Raw genomic sequence first — 19,078 nt, forward strand, 5'->3', positions numbered from 1 at the left:
AACTGACCTTCAAGCCAGCAGTTGCTGAGAAATGATGGTGCTATAGTTTACTAATGATAAATAATCAAAGGGCAATAACTCAATGAAAATCATCCAAACTGAACAAGAAGATAATATTGGCATCTACTGTTGGAAGTAAAGCTTCCTATGAGGTTTTGATAAATTCTAACCAGTGGTTTCTGACGAATACTCAAGACAAGAAATGGCACTTCAGTTATACTATGTTGAAACAAGTGAAAATTCATCTGACCGGAACATGAATATGTGAATCTCAACTTGGGAGTGAACCTTCCTATTAAGTTTGGCTAAATTCCAACCAGCGGTTGCTGGAAAATACTCCGGACTATGTTGAATACTAAAAGGGGAATAACTTGGTGACAAATCATCCAACATTTCCCTGACAGTGAAGCTTCTTTTGAAGTTTCCCTATATTCCAACCAGCGTCTGCTGAGAAATACTCCAGACAGGATTTGCTGTATGGACAGACGGACGAAGCAGTGACTATATACATCTTTTTCGGGAAGCATAAAAAGCCACTTCTTATCAATCAGCTAAGATGTCTTAATGCCAGAACTTGACAGTATTTGTACTAAGACAACGATACACTTCAGAATTTCACTTTAAGTGGAGTTTGTACTTCTTCAGTTTACACAATGTTTATGAAGCATTACTTACTTCATACATAGTCCTCACAGTTGTCAATATTGTATTTTGCCAAGGGGGATAACTCCTTGCAATATATACAGTGGCATGTGTAGGAGGCGGCACTTCTTTCTGAAAAGACAAAGTGTTCATTTTATTTTAGTGAAATCATTAATATCTATGGAGGACTATTTTTCGAAGATTTTGTGGCCAGGACATAAAACTGACATTACCGGTAATTAAATCTTTAGTCATAAACTCCCAATACATGTCCCTATTAAAAATTCATTTTGACCAAAAACATTTATGCCAATAAAATTAAACAATGTTTCACAGTAATTTGAAATAAAATACAAAAACATCATATAGTCAACCAAGCAGAACTTGATAGTTGTTTTAGGAACTTGTCACAAATAAGCGTCTGGACAAGAAATGGATTAATCCTACAGTTTAAACACATTACAAGTATCAAGAGCTGCCAGAGGACAGCAATGCCATTTAAGAAAGTTAAATGAATGAATACAAAAGTCGAACAAGAGTGGCAAACTGTCACAATATAAGCCCTTCAAAGGAAATTACTTTTCTTTTAAAATGCGCTACTTACTTGAGCAGCCTAGTAACTGTTGTCAATTTTCTCAATTTAGACTAACTGAAGGGCTATTACTTCAGAGCAACAAATACTATCCTCCTGGTTACTGAACTTGGCCAAAATAATATACCCATAAACATTATGACTACAAAATAATATACCCATAAACTTTATGACTACAAAATAATGTTTATGACTACAAAATAATATACCCATAAACATTATGACTACAAAATAATATACAGTAAACCTCACTTATAAGGAACTCGGATATAAGGAACACTCAGTTATAAGGAACAGTTTTCAATTCCCCGATCTAATTCCTTCTTTATTCAATGTAAAAATCATTGGTTATAGGGAACTCGGTTATAAGGAACACTCGGTTATAAGGAACACTTTTTCTAGTCCCAAAGTACGAAATTCAATGGAAAACCCCTCATTATAGCAAACAGACATAAAGAATAAAAATTATTGAAAACTGGAAATAAACAAGAGAATCGCTGATGACATCAGGGTAACGTCGGCACTTTCATGCACATGAATAAACACATATTATTTCATTTCTCTGATCTTTAATTTGTTATTTCAAGAATATGATAAAAAGAAAATAAATAATATCACCATTTACTTACAGTTACTCGAGATTATGTTTGAGAGCTACATGTATTAGGTATTTCATGTTAACAATAGTGAACGAAAATCAGTCGCGGACAGGGTCATGTCATACTATCATAAATAAATGTGTTAATTACACGTGATTAACAATGGCAAACAGTCCAGTTTACCAAATTTTCAATTGTAAAAATTATAGCAGGTGCTAAAATGGACACTAGCAAAGCTATAGGTATAATTTACACTTAAGTCCGTATGTATGGCGACGTTGTCTAGTCGTAATGCACTGTATGTCATAAACATCCTACTTTTACATTTTAATTGGTAGTCTAATTTAACATTTTTGTATTAATTATTTGAACATTTATTTTATATTAGTATTGGTGCCTTTTTACATAACATGCTGTCGAGCAAGGTAAGGGCTGCAACATATCTTATAATCATAGTGTGTAGTGCTCTCAAAAAAAGAAGATAGAAATAGCCGACAAAAATAAACACAAATCACGTCATTCTTACCGACGTACATTTTGGCTTAGTTTAGGTTTAAACGTCGTGTTTCAACATTATTTCAGTCATATACACGCAGTCAGTTTACCTTACCATCTCTCTAGGAAAGGACCGGTACTAGACTCACAACTTTCTCACATTAAGATTCATGGTCGAACCAGAGCCCTTTTCAAACGTCAGTCAAATAGTGTCCGCTATACAAATTGTGTTCGTTATACAAACCTCGGTTACAAGGAATTAGTTCGCTATACGGATATAAGGAACCTCAGTTATAAGGAACAATTTTTAGAGGTCCCAAGCTGTTCCTTATAAGCGAGGTTTACTGTACCCATAAACATTATGACTACAAAATAATATACCCATAAACATTATGACTAAGTTTGGTTTGGACAAGAACTATTTAAGTTATGAAGTAGACACAGTCAATTTTCATAATTACAAGAAATTCAAGGGCCATTACTCAAGAAGGTAACTGGAAGTATCCAGCTGGTTATCAAACCTGTTTGAGATATAATGTCTATAAACATTGTGACACAGAATGGCGAACACTGGATAAGAACTGCTTACGTCAGACAGTAAACACAGTCAATTTTCACATTTTTTTTGCAATTCAAGGGACAAAACTCTAGAGCTGCTGGGAAAATCTGGCCAAATTACATGAAACTTTTTTGCTGCAGATTATTCAACAAATCTATCTCTATAACTGATAAGAAGTCAAATATGTATGTGTAAATAATAAAATATTTTTTATGGAGGGCTCCAGAAATTTGCCGGTATGTCGGTTTTGGACCAATTTTTGACTTCAGACCGATTTGTGAAGTGAAATATGAAAAAAATTGGTTTGGTAAAAATGGAGAAAAGTATAAAATTTGGTCTGAAATCTCAATACATGAAAATTTTATGTACCTTTCCCTTTGCAACAGTGGTATAAGCCTTCAGCCTCTTTCTGAAGTCATGTGCTGCATCCATCAGGTACTGGGAGGACTGAATCAGCACCTTGTCATAGGGTCCTGCCACTGGCCAGCTCGCATGCATTATACTGGAGGTCTGAAACAAAAAATTATCACCTATAAACTGTAATCTGGGATATCAGCACTGTTACTGTACATGAATCCAGTATACATTTTATATAAAATCTTTTTTGTCTATGTATATATTTCAGTCCTTTCTGCTGTCAGACAGACTGCTGTGATAGTCTCTAAAAAGTATATACACTTTACCAAGGCTAGTGTTTTCTCTGACACAGTCACTTTCCTACATAATTCCCTATGTTACAACAACAGCGAATGCTTAATTTTTGTTAGAATGCAATGTACATTTTTTTTACTGTCATTAAGCATTAAACATAACATTAGCATTAGTTGAGCCACAGTTTGACAATGCTAGAAAACACTACAATTTTACACAACATAAATCAAATGAAATAATTTAATAAATACATATTCTCACCTTCCCTAGTAGACCCCAGATATATTCACACAGATGAGGACAAATAGGGGCCAGCATCAAGGTCTGTGTTTCAATGTATCGGAAGACAAGGTCACTATGCATGCCTTCTATCTCAACTTCACGGTATTTGTCTCTCATTGCCTACAAATAAACATATTTATGTTAAGAAAAATAGAACATCATAATATGCAGCTTTAAAATATTATATACATTCCAAAAGTTATCTTCAAATGATTTTTCTTTACAGATGTCTCTTTACTTTCTACACGACTGCGTCATGCTAAAGTTCTTAAATAATAGTGCCGCATTTTAGTGTGAACAAGTTTCTTTAGGATATTGTTTATTTCAGTGTAAAATCAAAATAGCTGTCAAAAATGTAATAATTTTCAAAGTGAAAAATCTGGTGTATTTTTGTTTGTTTGTTTTGTTGGGTTTAATGTGGCACCAACACATTTATAGGTCATATGGTGACTTTCCAGCTTTGATGGTGGCGGAAGACCCCAGGTGCCCCTTCCGTGCATTATTTCATCACAAGCAGGCACCTGGATAGAACCACAGACCTTCTGTAAGCCAGCTGGATGGCTTCCTCACATGAAGAATTCAACGCCCCGAGTGAGGCTCAAACCCACATCGATGAGGGGCAAATGATTTGAAGTTGGCAGCCTTAACCATGCTGAAAATTAATTTGATCTTAAATATTCAATAAAAATCTTTTTATTCCTTGTCTTTTTAATGATTTTTACAAAATTTAACTCACTTCAAATCAAGCATAACATCATAATATTACAATATTCATGTAGTAAAAATAATTTTATGAAATTTATAAATTTCTATTACATTTTAATATGAATGAACATATATGTTCTTACAATGATTATGCAGAAGTTTATATTTTTGATAAGGATTTCCTATTTAACATGTAGCATTCATATTCCATTGTGTTCAGTGTCGTTCAGTACCGCTGATATGTATTTTTGATAATTTTCACTGCGAAAATCACAAGTACCACTGGAAAACATGTAACAAACAGGACTATTACTCACCTGGAATTCAAAGAAGCCTGTTCTTAGAGATTCCTTGTATTTCATTTCATCATAATGTCTCTGTGTGACCTCTATACTCATGCTGATCTCACTCTCAAACACCCTGTCGTTGAAGGTGTAAGCCCCAGTTCTCAGGGAATCTCGTGTGGCAATCATTTCTCGTACCCATTCTAAGTATGTATACAACCTGAGCAGCCCGGCTTCCGCCATCATCTCCACAAAGTTAGCATCCTCAACACCATCCCCAGCATCAGCTAGAGACATCCGCATTCCTAGTGTACATACATGAACAATATAACAACAATTTCAAATCATTCTTACAATTTTTATTCTTAAATGGTTGATAGGGAAAAATATGAGACAATCTGTTTGTGAATCTATTCGACCTAGTCTGTTAACAATTAACCAACACTAGTCTGTAAACAATTAACCAACACTAGCTTTTTAATTTTCTAACTTGTTCTAAGCAAATGGTTGAGAAGACTTCTCTGTGAAACAGAAACAAGAGTGCCAGAATGTCACAATATACGCCCGTCACAGCAAATTTCTTTACTCTAGCACCTGTATTTGCAAATGGAATTTTAATTTTGCGGTTGTTTAGTAATCACTGTAAGTCATTTGTTTTTCTAAGTCCACAAAAAAACTCCTTACCAGGTAGAGATACCTTAAAATACACCTTAAATTTGAAAGAAACATCTATGTTGTACCACAGAAAAGTGGTCTTGTTTTTTCCCTACGGTCAATTATAAAAAAAGTTACAATATAAGATATTTATAGTAACAACTAAGGGTAGTTAATCTTGAGAAAAAAAAAAAAAAAAAAAAAAAAAAAAAAAAAAAAAAAAAAAAAAAATCCAAAAATTTTTTTTAAGTCCACACAAAAATCTTTACCAGGTAGAGATTGGTCAAAATACACCTCATAATTGGATGTAGCATGCATGTTGCACTACAGAAAAGTGGTCTCGATTTTTCCCTACGACTAGTAATGAAAAAGTTACAATATAAGCTATTTATAGTAACAACAAAGGGAAGTAATTCTAAAGAAGGGAACTGCGCATGACACTTTGTCTCATGATGGTGTATAATTGTGCCAAATTACATCAAAATCCCTCCAAGCATGAAGAAGAAATGCTTTGGACAAAGTCATTCCTGTATCTGACCTTTGGCCTCTAAGTGTGACCTTGACCTTAGACCTAGGGACCTGGTTCTTGCGCATGACACTCCGCCTCGTGGTGGTGAACATTTGTGCCAAGTTATATCAAAATCCCTCTATGCATGAAGAAGAAATGCTCCGGACAAGGTTTTCATTCTTGTATCCTTTGACCTCTAAGTGTGACCTTGACCTTAGACCTAGGGACCTGGTTCTTGCGCATGACACTCCGCCTCGTGGTGGTGAACATTTGTGCCAAGTTATATCAAAATCCCTCTATGCATGAAAAAGAAATGCTCTGGACAAGGTTTTCATTCTTGGATCCTTTGACCTCTAAGTGTGACCTTGACCTTAGACCTAGGGACCTGGTTCTTGCGCATGACACTCCGCCTCATGGTGGTGAACATTTGTGCCAAGTTATATCAAAATCCCTCCATGCATGAAGAAGATATGCTCCGGACAAAGTTTTCTTTCTTGTATCCTTTGACCTCTAAGTGTGACCTTGACCTTAGACCTAGGGACCTGGTTCTTGCGCATGACACTCCGTCTCATGATGATAAACAATTGTGCCAACTTTCATCAAAATCCCTCTATGCATGAAGAAGATATGCTCCGGACAAAGTCATACTTGAATTTGACCTTTGACCTCTAAGTGTGACCTTGACCTTAGACCTAGGGACCTGATTCTTGCGCATGACACTCCGTCTCATGATGGTGAACAACTGTGCCAAGTTTCATCAAAATCCCTCCATGCATGTAGAAGATATGCTCCGGACAAGATCTGTGGACGCCGCCCGCCCACCCGCCCGCCAGGGGCGCTCCCATAATACGTCCCGTTTTTCAAACGGGCGTATAATAGAAAATTAATGACATTAGACTAATTACCTACACTGAGAATGCTTTCTTCAGCCTCGGATGAAACTCATGAACTAACTGGAAACCTACTATCCAACTTGCAATATTTAAACTACACATTTAAGTAACAAAACATACCATCTGCTGAGAACTTCTCCACTGCATCGTGAAGTGTTAGAAAGTTTCCAGTATGCTTTGACATTTTCTCCGAGTTCAACATCAGGTGTCCATTGGCTCGGATAGACTTTGGCCACTTTTCCGGCTGATCTGGCCACATGGCTATATGATTGTATATGTAGTATGTGAGATGATTAGGTATCAAGTCCTTGCCAGACACACGCAGGTCTACAGGGTACCAGTACTCAAACTCAGATTTCAACTTATCCAGGGTAGCTTTCGGAATATCAGTCTTTGGGAACTTGGCCTTCTTGTAAAATATGTAATCCCATACTTCATTTGTCATCTGTTCTGGTCTGTAATTTAAACATTCAACATGTAGAAAAACAACTGAAACCTTGGTCACTCACTTGTAACCTGGGTTAACTGTCACCCTGCATGATGAACTGTATTCTCTGTGTGAAACACATACACTTTTTATACTTTGACAGAAACAAATTAATAACTCACTAATCTTTATATACTCACTTATCTCTGTACACTACAAATCAGACTAAGTGGTTGTTTTTCGTGCTAAAAATATTTTTTCGTAAATCTGTGTTACTGTATGTTGCAGACTCCAGCAGATCGGGGAACATTCATTACTATAGTGAAAAGAAGCCCCAACATTCCAACTTTGTTGGTGGTGGAAGACCCCAGGCACCCCTCCCTGCTTTATTTCATCACAAGCAGCCACTGGATGAAACCTACAACCTTCCAGCAAATAAAATAACAGCACCGCCTACGGATGCCATCGCTCGTCTGCAAGTGCTGGACAATATGTAAGAAAAGAGTTATAGTTCAGATTTTCTAAGTACAAAAAAGGCCATAATTCTGACAAAATGCAGGTCTGAGTTATGGTTCTTGACCTACATTGTCTAATGATGAGAAACAGGTGTGCAAAGTTTCAAAGCTGTAGCTCTTATAGTTTTTGAGAAAAGGTGACCTAACAAAAATTTACAAAAAATTTAACCAATAAACTCAAATTTTATAACTCAAATTTTGTAAGTACAAAAAGGCTATAATTCTGACAAAATGCAAATCAGAGTTATGGTTCTTGGCCTACATGGTCCCCTAATGATGGTAAACAAGTGTGCAAAGATTAAGAGAAAGCTGTAGCTCTTACAGTTTTTGAGAAAAGGTGGACCTAAACAAAAATTTTAACCAGCGCCGACGATCAAGTGACGACAATACCTCGTAGATTTTTTTCCAAAAATCAGACAAGCTAAAAATAAAATAGAGTGAAATACAGACTCTGTAAACATTAACTACCCCTATGCATAGCCATCACATGAAAATGACTAATATTGTTTGCAGGAGAATGGTACACTACTGACCTTATGTTAGCTGGTCCCACTTTGTGACCATCAAACTGTCCCCCTTGCAGCAGATGAGCCACAGTATAGTAAGCATTGTAAATTGTAGAGTCAGACAGAGATTCCACCAGGTACTGCTCATCCCAGGGGATCTTTGTACCTGTAAATACATAAACATCATAGTTAATTAAATTTACATTAGTTTGATATGCATTAGAGTCGTCTGCCCTATCTACTGAGCTTGCAACCTCTCAACTGAGTCTTCTGCCATATCTACTGAGGTCGCAACCTCTCAACTGAAGGTCTTCTGCCCTACCTATTGAGGTCACAACCTCTCAACTGAAAGTCTTCTGCCCTACCTACTGAGGTCACAACCTCTCAACTGAAAGTCTTCTGCCCTATCTATTGAGCTTGCAACGTCTCAACTGAGTCTTCTGCCCTATCTATTGAGGTCGCAACCTCTCAACTGAAAGTCTTCTGCCCTATCTATTGAGCTTGCAACCTCTCAACTGAGTCTTCTGCCCTATCTATTGAGGTCGCAACCTCTCAACTGAAAGTCTTCTGCCCTATCTATTGAGGTCGCAACCTCTCAACTGAAAGTCTTCTGCCCTATCTATTGAGCTTGCAACCTCTCAACTGGGTCTTCTGCCCTATCTATTGAGGTCGCAACCTCTCAAATGAAAGTCTTCTGCCCTATCTATTGAGGTCGCAACCTCTCAACTGAAAGTCTTCTGCCCTATCTATTGAGGTCCCAACCTCTCAACTGAAAGTCTTTTGCCCTATCTATTGAGGTCGCAACCTCTCAACTGAAAGTCTTCTGCCCTATCTATTGAGGTCGCAACCTCTCAACTGAAAGTCTTCTGCCCTATCTATTGAGGTCGCAACCTCTCAACTGAAAGTCTTCTGCCCTACCTATTGAGGTCGCAACCTCTCAACTGAAAGTCTTCTGCCCTACCTATTGAGGTCGCAACCTCTCAACTGAAAGTCTTCTGCCCTACTTATTGAGCTTGAATCTGCCAACTGAAAGTCTTCTATCCTACCTACTGAGCTCACAACCTATAAACTGAAAGTCTTCTGCTCTATCTATTGAGCTCGCAACCTATAAATTGAAAGTCTTCTGCCCTTTCCATTTTGCTTGCAGACTCAATTGAAAGTCTTCTGGCCTATCTACTGAGCTCTAGATCTCTCAACTGACAGTTTTTTGTCCTATTTAGAGAACTATTAACCTACAAGACTTCAGTCATACATGTTTGGATTTGCACTGTTATTTATCATCTTACTTTAAATTTTCATATGAGAGTTAGTACTTAATTGTTCAATTTGATAAAATAAATATTCATGTTAAAGGAACTTTCAGCTTATTTTAAATTCTTGCATTTGTTGATCACACAACTGACACAATTTTAAACCAACTTCATATGAAATTTGTAAGTTTCTAGTTTACAACAAATATATAATTGTGCTCCTTTTATATATGTTACAGATGTTCACCTAGACCATATGATCTGGAGCAGGCATGCTCATGTAGCCAGTCCAGAGTGGCTTCAAAGTTCTTCCTCACATCCTCTGAGTAGGTCTCTATATTCTGCAGGGCTTTCTTTGCTGTTGCTTTCCATTCTGCCTCACCATAGTTCAGGTACCTGTAATCAACATTGACTGCTTGTTCACACTGAGTTACATGAAGGTATGTTTATCATATTCAGGACAGGAGTAAGATGCCAAGATAATTTAATCAATATGACTTGTTAATGTTTGATTTTGGTCCCTCAAGTTACAGACATGTTACTGCCTACTATATTGTGCACATAGTATCATACTTCAATCCTACATAATATTACATCTTGAGAAAGTGTTTCCAGCCCAACTGTCAAATGGCACACCTCATTAACATACCACTTGCATAAATCTATTGACAGTTTCAAAGAAGAAAGTTAAATTTTAAAATAGTTTAGAGCTTTAAAGAACCTTTTGCCATTTTAAGACAATACAAAGCCAAAATACCTGACAGTCAGTATATTACACCTATTATGAAAAAAAAACAAAACAAAAAAAAAACAACAAACTAACACATAAAGTGAGATATAAAACATAATTGAGCCGTGCCATGAGAAAATCAACATAGTGGGTTTGCGACCAGCATCAATCCAGACCAGCCTGCGCATCCGCACAGTCTGGTCAGGCTCCATGCTGTTCGCTTTTAAAGCCTATTGGAATTGGAGAAACTGTTAGCGAACAGCATGGATCCTGACCAGACTGCGCGGATGCGCAGGCTGGTCTGGATCCATGCTGGTCGCAAAGCCACTATGTTGGTTTTCTCATGGCGCGGCTCATATACTGTAATATAGGAAGAGTATTTCACTGAAATTTGATGATCCATTCATTCAGACAAAACTAACACTGAAATCAGAATTAATTTTCACACATATAAACTGGTTGTTATGCCAGTTTTGATAAATAACTGTCAGTACTTGTCAAATATACTTTAATTTCAACATGTTTTTATAACTGTACATGTAATACCTTCTACAAGATCAATTTACTTTTCATGTATAACAAAATATTATTCACTTTTAGTTATCACATTTACCCAACATAGACAGGAAACTTACTGTATCTCTAAGGCCAGTCTTACTAACACCCTATCTGCTTCTGGCCAGTTTAATGTACACCCCTCTGCTTTAGACCAATCCAGATAACAACCCTCTGCTTCAGACTAGTCCAACTAATACCCTACCTGCTTCAGAACTGTCCATCTGACACCCCTCTGTTTCAGATAAGTCCAACTAACCCTATCCTTTTCAGGCAAGTCTAATATCTCTCAACTTCAGACAAGTCCATCTAAAATCCACCTGCCTCAGACCAGTCAAACTAATATCCTATCTGTTTCAGACCAGTCCAACAAATATTCTGTGTGCTTCAGGCAAATCCAACTAACACCCTTTGTTTCAGACAAATATAACTAAAGCTCCCTCTGCTTGTGGCCAGTATAACAAACATATCTTTGCTTTAAACCAGGGTAACTAACACTCTTCTGAATCAGGTTAGTCTGGCTAATACACATCAGATTTTGACCAGTCTAACACCATGTCTGGTTCAGGTCAGTATAACCGACACGTCTTTGCTTCAAACCAGTCTTACTGAACATCTTTGTTTCAAGCCAGTCTAACTAATACACCTCAAGACCGACCCAGCCAAGTCTAGCTTAACACCATGTCTGCTTCAAACCAGTCTGAAAACTCTCTGCTTAAGACCAGTATAAAGAACACCTTTTTGCTTCAGGCCAGTCTACCTAGATTCATCTGTTTCTGACCAGTATGACTAATACCACTCTCTGCTTCAAGCCAGTTAAGCAAACAACCCTAACCTTCAAGCCAATATAATATCCCCTCTGCTTCAAAGCCAATCTAACTTACATGCTATCAGCATTAGGCAAGAAAACTAACATCACTCTGCTTTAGACCAGTCTATGGAACACATCTCTGCTTCAGACTAGTTCAACACTCCTCTGCTTTAGACCAGTATATAGAATACCAGGCTAGTCTACCTAGCACTCATCTATTTCAGGAATTTATAAGGAACACCTTTCTGCATCTTCAAAATATATCTAACACCATCCCTGCTTCAAGCAATTGAGTCAGCATTAATATTTATTACTGCTGATATGATCTTTTTAAACAAGAGCACCGCCTTGCAGGTGCAGACACTCATCTGACTTTTTTTGTCTCTGTATAATAGAAATATTGTCATACCCATGATTTTTTAAGTCCAAAAGGGGCCATAATTCTTGCAAAAAAGCAATGTAGAGTTACGATACTTGCTGTGCAGAGTCAGCTTTTAATAGCAAATAACTGCTCCAAGTTTTAAAGCAATAGCTTTGACCCTTAAGGAGAAAAGTTTACCTAAACACAAAACTTAACCAAGAAATCTTATATTTTCTAAGTCCAAAAGGGGCCATAATTCTTGCATAAAGCAGGATGAAGTTATGTTTCTTGCTGTACAGAGTCAGCTTTTGATGGTGAACAAGTGTTGCAAGTTTTAAAGCAATAGCTTCGATTGTTTACGAGAAAAGTTGACCTAAACATAAAACTTAACCAAGAAATCTGATATTTTCTAAGTCTAAAAGGGGCCATAATTCTTGCAAAAAGCAGGATGGAGTTATGTTTCTTGCTGTACAGAGTCAGCTTTTGATGGTGAACAAGTGTTGCAAGTTTTAAAGCAATAGCTTTGATAGTTTAGGAGAAAATCTAACCTAAACATAAAACTTAACCAGGCAATGCCGATGCCGATCAAGTGATGACAGTAACTCATCTTTTTTTTTTTTTTTCAAAAAATCAGATGAGCTAAAAAACCAAATGTCTAAAGTGAAACTGGTGACCAACAAAATTTTCTGTGAGTTCTAACAGCTTTCTCATTTTTTATGACTCCTTTTTTTATTTCCCTTGATAAAATTCAGCCACATTAATGATGTCTTAGTTAAGAAAATTGTGTAATCCAGAACTATTTCTCCTCTTTTGTGCCAAAACACCAGTATATGAAAACTTACCACTGATCACATAGAGCTACAACACACTCGTCTCCTGACCTCGAAATCACCTTATTCTCTGGCTCCATGTATTTCACAGCCTCTTTCTGAAATATGAAGCATTCACATTATACATAACAGTGCCAGTCATAGACAGAAATAATATCAGGGTTATCCTGGTAATTTAAGCAAAGTGACATAATGTTTTTATCATTTCTGTCTGAAAATTATGCCATGTTTCAGCTTAAAATGAGATTTTTAGCAGTGTACTGACAGTAATCTAAGTGTGTTTTTTGTAAAATCTTTTTATGTATAATGCCATTGGGAGATTTATAATGGAAAGTCGCCTACAATTTCTAAAAGAAACCTCTCAATAGTAGTACAAACCTTGTCCAACATCAGTTTCTGTACTTTCTTCTTCACATCCTGAACTTTCTGACCTTTGAACTCTCCAATCTTCATCACCTACCAATATCATAAACACAGTTACCACAAAATGTATCAAAATAACATAAAAGGAAGGGCTATGTATTTTTGTCAAAATGATCAATATGACATTAGTATCAAGACAAAATAATCAACAGTTAACATATCGCACAATTTATTTATCTGTAGAAATATGTTTCACTGATAAACACTTTTTCGTATGTTTTCAAAAGCAATATGTAGTATCTTACTGAGTAAACTAGACTTGTTTCCCACCCCCACCCCCTCGACTCCACTTCCTGTCAATGTACGGTCATACGTTACTTGAAGACAATGCAAGACTTAGTAACCTTTTATATTAGCTTGTTTGAGGGTATGAGTCATCTGTTAGGAGGTGGGGTAAGGGAGGTATGGATACTATAAAATGTAACGCAAGATAATAGAAACTGAAAGTGATTTTTTTGGGATGGGGGTGAGGGTTAAGAGGGGTTAAATCACAAACCCAATCCCAGGTGCAAAATTTTACATGCTGAAAACCATTCCTACAAAGGTACATGACTCGAGGTCCATTGTGTTTTAATTTATGGGACACAAACTCTCATACCCTTAGTGCATCTTTTTGACTAAGTCAAGGGTCATTACTCTGATCTTAGAGTGAATTCCCAAGCATAAATTCACATGCTGAACAAAATTCCTATATTGTTTCATGACTGAAGGTCAAATACTTTTTTAAGATACATGCAAAAATAACTTTTAAGCACCTTATGTGTATTTCTCACTAAGTCAAGGACCGTAACTCTGGTCTGAGTGAATGAAATCCCAAACTGAACACCGGGTGCTCAACTTCACATGCTGAATAACAAATCCTGTTAGATATGATCTCTTGGTCAAATACTTTTAGAGATATGCTCAACAGAAATTTGTTAGACAGACAGCAAGACAAGGGCAACACTTTGTGCCCGAAATTTTTTTGGAGAGAACAAAAACACAATTACTGTCTCAAGATATCAACAGTGGAGTCCAGTCTGGGTAAGCATACATAAATGGTGGCAGCAAAAAGTTACAAAAATATACTTTTTGTTCCATATTTTGAACTAATACGGACATTTATCCATATGCTATATCTCCCATCTGTATCTTCAGAATTTGAAATTAGCCTTATAGAAAGATCCCTTTCATAAGTGACTTCAAACTTACCCCTTCATAAAATCCTTTCAGATAGACCCTCTCTTTGGCCTCTTGCAGTTTATCTTTGTCATTCTGACTCTGGATCTTGAGCTGGTCACATGCTGTCACAGCACACAGATCTCCATACTCTGGCACATCTATGATAGGCACCTACAGATGTACAGCATATAATACATAAATTCAGTGTAGGAAGGTCTCACTGATCACATGCTGTATCTGTACTGATCTCCAAAGTCAAGTATAACCTTTAATAGTCTCCTACAACATACAACACAGGTTAAAATCAATGAGGCCAAGACAAACAAAAGCTATTTGTAAAACACATATGCCTCACTCTCCCTTGATCACAGGCACAATTTTCACTTTTTATATTATTACGACTCTGACCTTAGACCTACTGACCCACAAAATAATTGGGGTCATCTAATTACTACAGGCAATCATCCTATGAAGTTTGTGAAATACATGCCAAAGTTTTCTTCAGTAACTGAACTGTTTTCAGTCTATAAGATCACTGTGACAGTGACTTTCGACCCTAATGCCTCCCAAAAACAATAGACAATCATTATATCAAGTTTGAAGGCAGAAGGCCAGTTTCTGAGTGGAAACCATTTTCATCTGCATTATCACTATAACCTTGACCTTTGACCACTTACCAAGAAACATTAACAGTCATCTACTGACCATAGCATATGATCAAATAATGTGTGTCAACAATTGGCCCAATCATTCTTTAGTTATTGAGTAGATAATACTCAGTCTCAATGTCAATGTGACCTTGACCTTTCATCTACTACACTTCAAAACAACAGGAGTCACCTACTGGTCAAGGGCAATCATCCTGTATATTTTTATTGGTTGTAGGCCAATACATTCTTTACTTATTCTGTGGCAACTGTTTCCATTGATCCGGGTCACTGTGACCTTTACCTTTGATCTACTGACCCTCAAACAATAGAAGTCATCTACTGACCCTATATAATCATTCTATTATATTTGTGGACTGTAGGCCAAAGCGCTTTTAAATTACTGTGTGGAAACCATTTTCAGTCTGGCAGACACTCTGAACTTGACCTTTGACTTGCTGACCCAAAAAACAATGGAGGTCATTTCTGACAGCATGCAATTATCCTATGAAGTTTGATGGTTGTAGGTCAAAGCAGTTTTTACATACCGAATTGGAATTTTTTCAGTCTCAATATCACAGTGATCTTGACATTTGACCAACTGACTCCCGAAAAAATAGCGATCATCTATTGATCACTGGCAATCATCCTGTAAGTTTGACTAACTATGAGACCAAGTGTTGTCCAGTTACTGATCGAAAACCAAAAAGTCTACAGACTGATATACAAACCAACAAACAAGCAAAAGAACATAAACACTGTTCTTTGAAGGGGACATAAAGAAGAAATTTCTGCTGAATGCAATAACAATGTTGTGTATTTATAATGCAGACAAAGTCATAGGAATGTATAAATTGAAAACTAATAATGTATTTATATACACAAAGTAACAACACAAGAACATTCTTCACCTATAATGCCATTTGTATTTGTTTCTCTACTGAAACTCAGATTTAGCAAAACATAAATACTTACTGGGTCATAAGGCAGAACCATTTCATCTGTCAGTCCATACTTCTTTCTGAATGGCTGAAAACAAAAGCAGAATAATCTCTTGAAACTTGGAACACCATTTTATTTCACTGGCATACAAAGGTTACCAATCTGCATAATCCTGCCATTGCAGTTTCACCTTATTTAGAACAACATATTATAGTGATAAAAACTTACTTCACTATATAAGAGAGAAAGGTAACTCCATATTCTCTGTGCTCAATCATTTTAAACAACTAATGTAGAAAAAGAAATTTTCGAATCAGTCAAAAGGGAATAAAAGAATGCTCAATATGTAGAAATAGAACCTGCAGCTTTATTTTGAAACATCCAGATATAAACTACACATCATTCCAAATGTTTAATGTAGTAGAAGGACCTCTTTGAAACTTGTTTACTATGATGATCTGACATGCAATACATATGTTCCAAAACTCTATTTTTCATTTTACAAGTTATGCCTCTTTTTCTTTGTAATATTTCCATGTAATCTTTTATCTCATTAAACATCAGAAGTGGAGAAAGTTCTATGACTCAAAATTGTTGCCCCTTTAATACTTCTTTATGTCTATGTTTTCAATATTTTAACTTCTTCAAGTGACAAGGCTTTTGAATAGTTGAACATTTGCTGCCCTTTGACAGCTCTTCTCTTTAAATTATTGGTGTTCAAAACGGCTTAACTTTACAATGGAAAATATCTTATCAAAACTGTAGAATGAAATATTAGTAATACATGAACTAATATTTTGAATATTTAGACAGTTCCTGTTATCACCCTTGGGGTTCTTTAGAATTATTAAAATATAACAAGAGGGTCATTGATCCTAAAGCTCTCACCTGTGCACAAGGCTTCAAGTGTGTTTGTATAACATTATGGTAAAAGTACAGAGTTAGGTTTCTTCTATGTTAGCCTATATTATATACGTCACATACATTTTTGAACCTAGGGCAATAATTTAAACAATTACAGTAGACAGTACAAGTCTGATATCACATGCCAAATATCAAGGCTCTAGCTATTATTGATTCAGAGAAGATGTTAAAAGTTTCTCATATATAAGCCTATAGTAAGTACATGTCACACACAGAAGCGTAGCCATTTTTGACCTTAGGGCAATAATTTGGACAATTATCGTAGAGTCAAACCCTTATATCACATGCCAAATATCAAAGCACTACAAAAAAGATTTTTACTCTCTGATAGCTGAAAACCTGTTTTTAACCAAAACAACCCACATGTTCAATGAACCGGAACCATTTGAACAACTTTGAAAGAGGGCTACCCAGAGATCATTTATATAAAGTTTCATCAAAATCTATTCAGTAGTTTTGGAGATGTTGTTTAAAGAAATTGTTGATGAAAAATGACCATGCCCTCTGGCGGCCATGTCACGATTCAGAAAAATTTGAATAATATTTGCAGAAGGTCACATAAGGACCATTTGTGTGAAATTATTTTAAAATCGAGCTAACAGATTTTCTAAGTTTCTACTATATACATACAGGGAAAAGTGACCAACCGTTTAACCAACTTTGGTAGAGGACCATCCAAGAACATCCACGCCAAGTTCCATCAAAATCCATTCAGTGATTTTGGAGGAATTGTTAACGACAGACGGACGGACTCACGACGGACACAGCGTGATCACAATAGCTCACCATAAGCACTTTGTGCTCAGGTGAGCTGAAAATTGAACACTGCAAGATATTTAAAGAGAAATCATGGAAAAGCCATGGATCAAACAGTAAATTTTTTTGTAACTTGTAACTTACTTCTTTTTTCTTGAGATCTCTCAGTGCAGCATAATCATCTGGAGCATCTGAGGGCACACTTGTAACAACTCCAGTCCCTATATATAACACAAACCAAAAATATTATCATACAATACAGAAAAGTTTTAAGGACTACCAATTAAGCCATTGGCATAGTGAAAATTCCTTTATATAACTTCTTTACAAAATCAGATCTTTGATTGTGTTGCATTTAAATGAAATAAGCAAAGACATGTGTTATATTTAAAACCGGTTTCAAACAAAACGCGTAATGTACTGGTTGCATACCAATGTGTAGTGAGTTTCCTGCAAGTAAATAATTTTTCCTTATGCAATAATAATATGATTGACTTTTGATGGACCAATCATCCTGTAACAATTGCCTTATCCTAGTATCAAACTTGCGAAACTTTGGAAGCATTTCAAAATCTAAGTTCAAATTACCGACCTAAAGCAAAGTATGACTGATGGACATTTACAATTATACATGTATAACGTTTTTTAATGAATTAAATAATAAAACATTCTTTTAACATTTTTTTAAGAATTAAATAATAAAACATTTTAATAACTTCTTTTTTTATAAAGCATCTTTTATACCATACACTTAGACAGCATGCCTTGTTTATTAGCAGTTTTACCTTTTCCTTCTTTGATGGTAAGCATAGGTAGTGTGTAGATCTTGTCATAAACTGTCAGAGGTCCTGATAGGGCAACTCCCATTATATCCTAAAAATTAAATGTAGAAGACTTTTTAAAAAACCTTAATTACATCCTTTCGCATACCACACTTAGTCTAATACTTGTAAACTTGACTAAGGAATATATTTCCAAAATGAACTGATAGCAGTCAGTGACTTGTGTTCCCAAGATTCTGTACATTTTGAAATATGTCTTACCTGTCCAACTAGTTCAGCAACTACGTCCACCTTTCCGTCTGTCTTACTGAATCCCTGGTAGCTCATATTCAGTGCTGCTCTCCGGGTACTGATAAATACCTCTCCATTGCCCAGTTCACATGCCACATATTTCATCTCTGGCTGTATCCAACAGTTTGTCTGTCCGTACATCGTCTCTGGACGTAGTGTGGCAGCTACCAGAAACACATCTTTCTTCTCTAGAGACCTAAAGATTTCAAAATGAGCTAAATCAGTTGTTTACATGAATGATATACACCTATATAATTCATGTAAATGAATACTCTGTCCGACTGTTAATCGTTTTGGATATTT

General features: G+C 36.2%; 1 protein-coding gene across 1 annotated transcript in view; it reads right to left on the bottom strand.

Annotated features, from left to right (window-relative positions):
• The window catches only part of LOC123556843 (leucine--tRNA ligase, cytoplasmic-like), a 50,344-nt gene that overhangs the window by 11,113 nt on the left and 20,153 nt on the right, over positions 1-19,078 (bottom strand). Inside the window, exons 10-23 of the mRNA XM_053543111.1 lie at positions 18,746-18,971; positions 18,488-18,575; positions 17,847-17,923; positions 16,056-16,109; positions 14,464-14,604; positions 13,228-13,305; positions 12,862-12,947; positions 9,810-9,958; positions 8,340-8,478; positions 6,985-7,319; positions 4,843-5,114; positions 3,800-3,940; positions 3,257-3,397; positions 676-774 (exon numbers count right to left, since the gene is read on the bottom strand). Of these exons, the coding sequence (XP_053399086.1) occupies positions 676-774; positions 3,257-3,397; positions 3,800-3,940; positions 4,843-5,114; positions 6,985-7,319; positions 8,340-8,478; positions 9,810-9,958; positions 12,862-12,947; positions 13,228-13,305; positions 14,464-14,604; positions 16,056-16,109; positions 17,847-17,923; positions 18,488-18,575; positions 18,746-18,971 (2,026 nt within the window). The remainder of the gene's footprint in view (positions 1-675; positions 775-3,256; positions 3,398-3,799; positions 3,941-4,842; positions 5,115-6,984; positions 7,320-8,339; positions 8,479-9,809; positions 9,959-12,861; positions 12,948-13,227; positions 13,306-14,463; positions 14,605-16,055; positions 16,110-17,846; positions 17,924-18,487; positions 18,576-18,745; positions 18,972-19,078) is intronic.

The sequence above is a fragment of the Mercenaria mercenaria genome, chromosome 5 (assembly GCF_021730395.1).
Source record: "Mercenaria mercenaria strain notata chromosome 5, MADL_Memer_1, whole genome shotgun sequence".
Taxonomy (NCBI): Eukaryota; Metazoa; Mollusca; class Bivalvia; order Venerida; family Veneridae; genus Mercenaria; species Mercenaria mercenaria.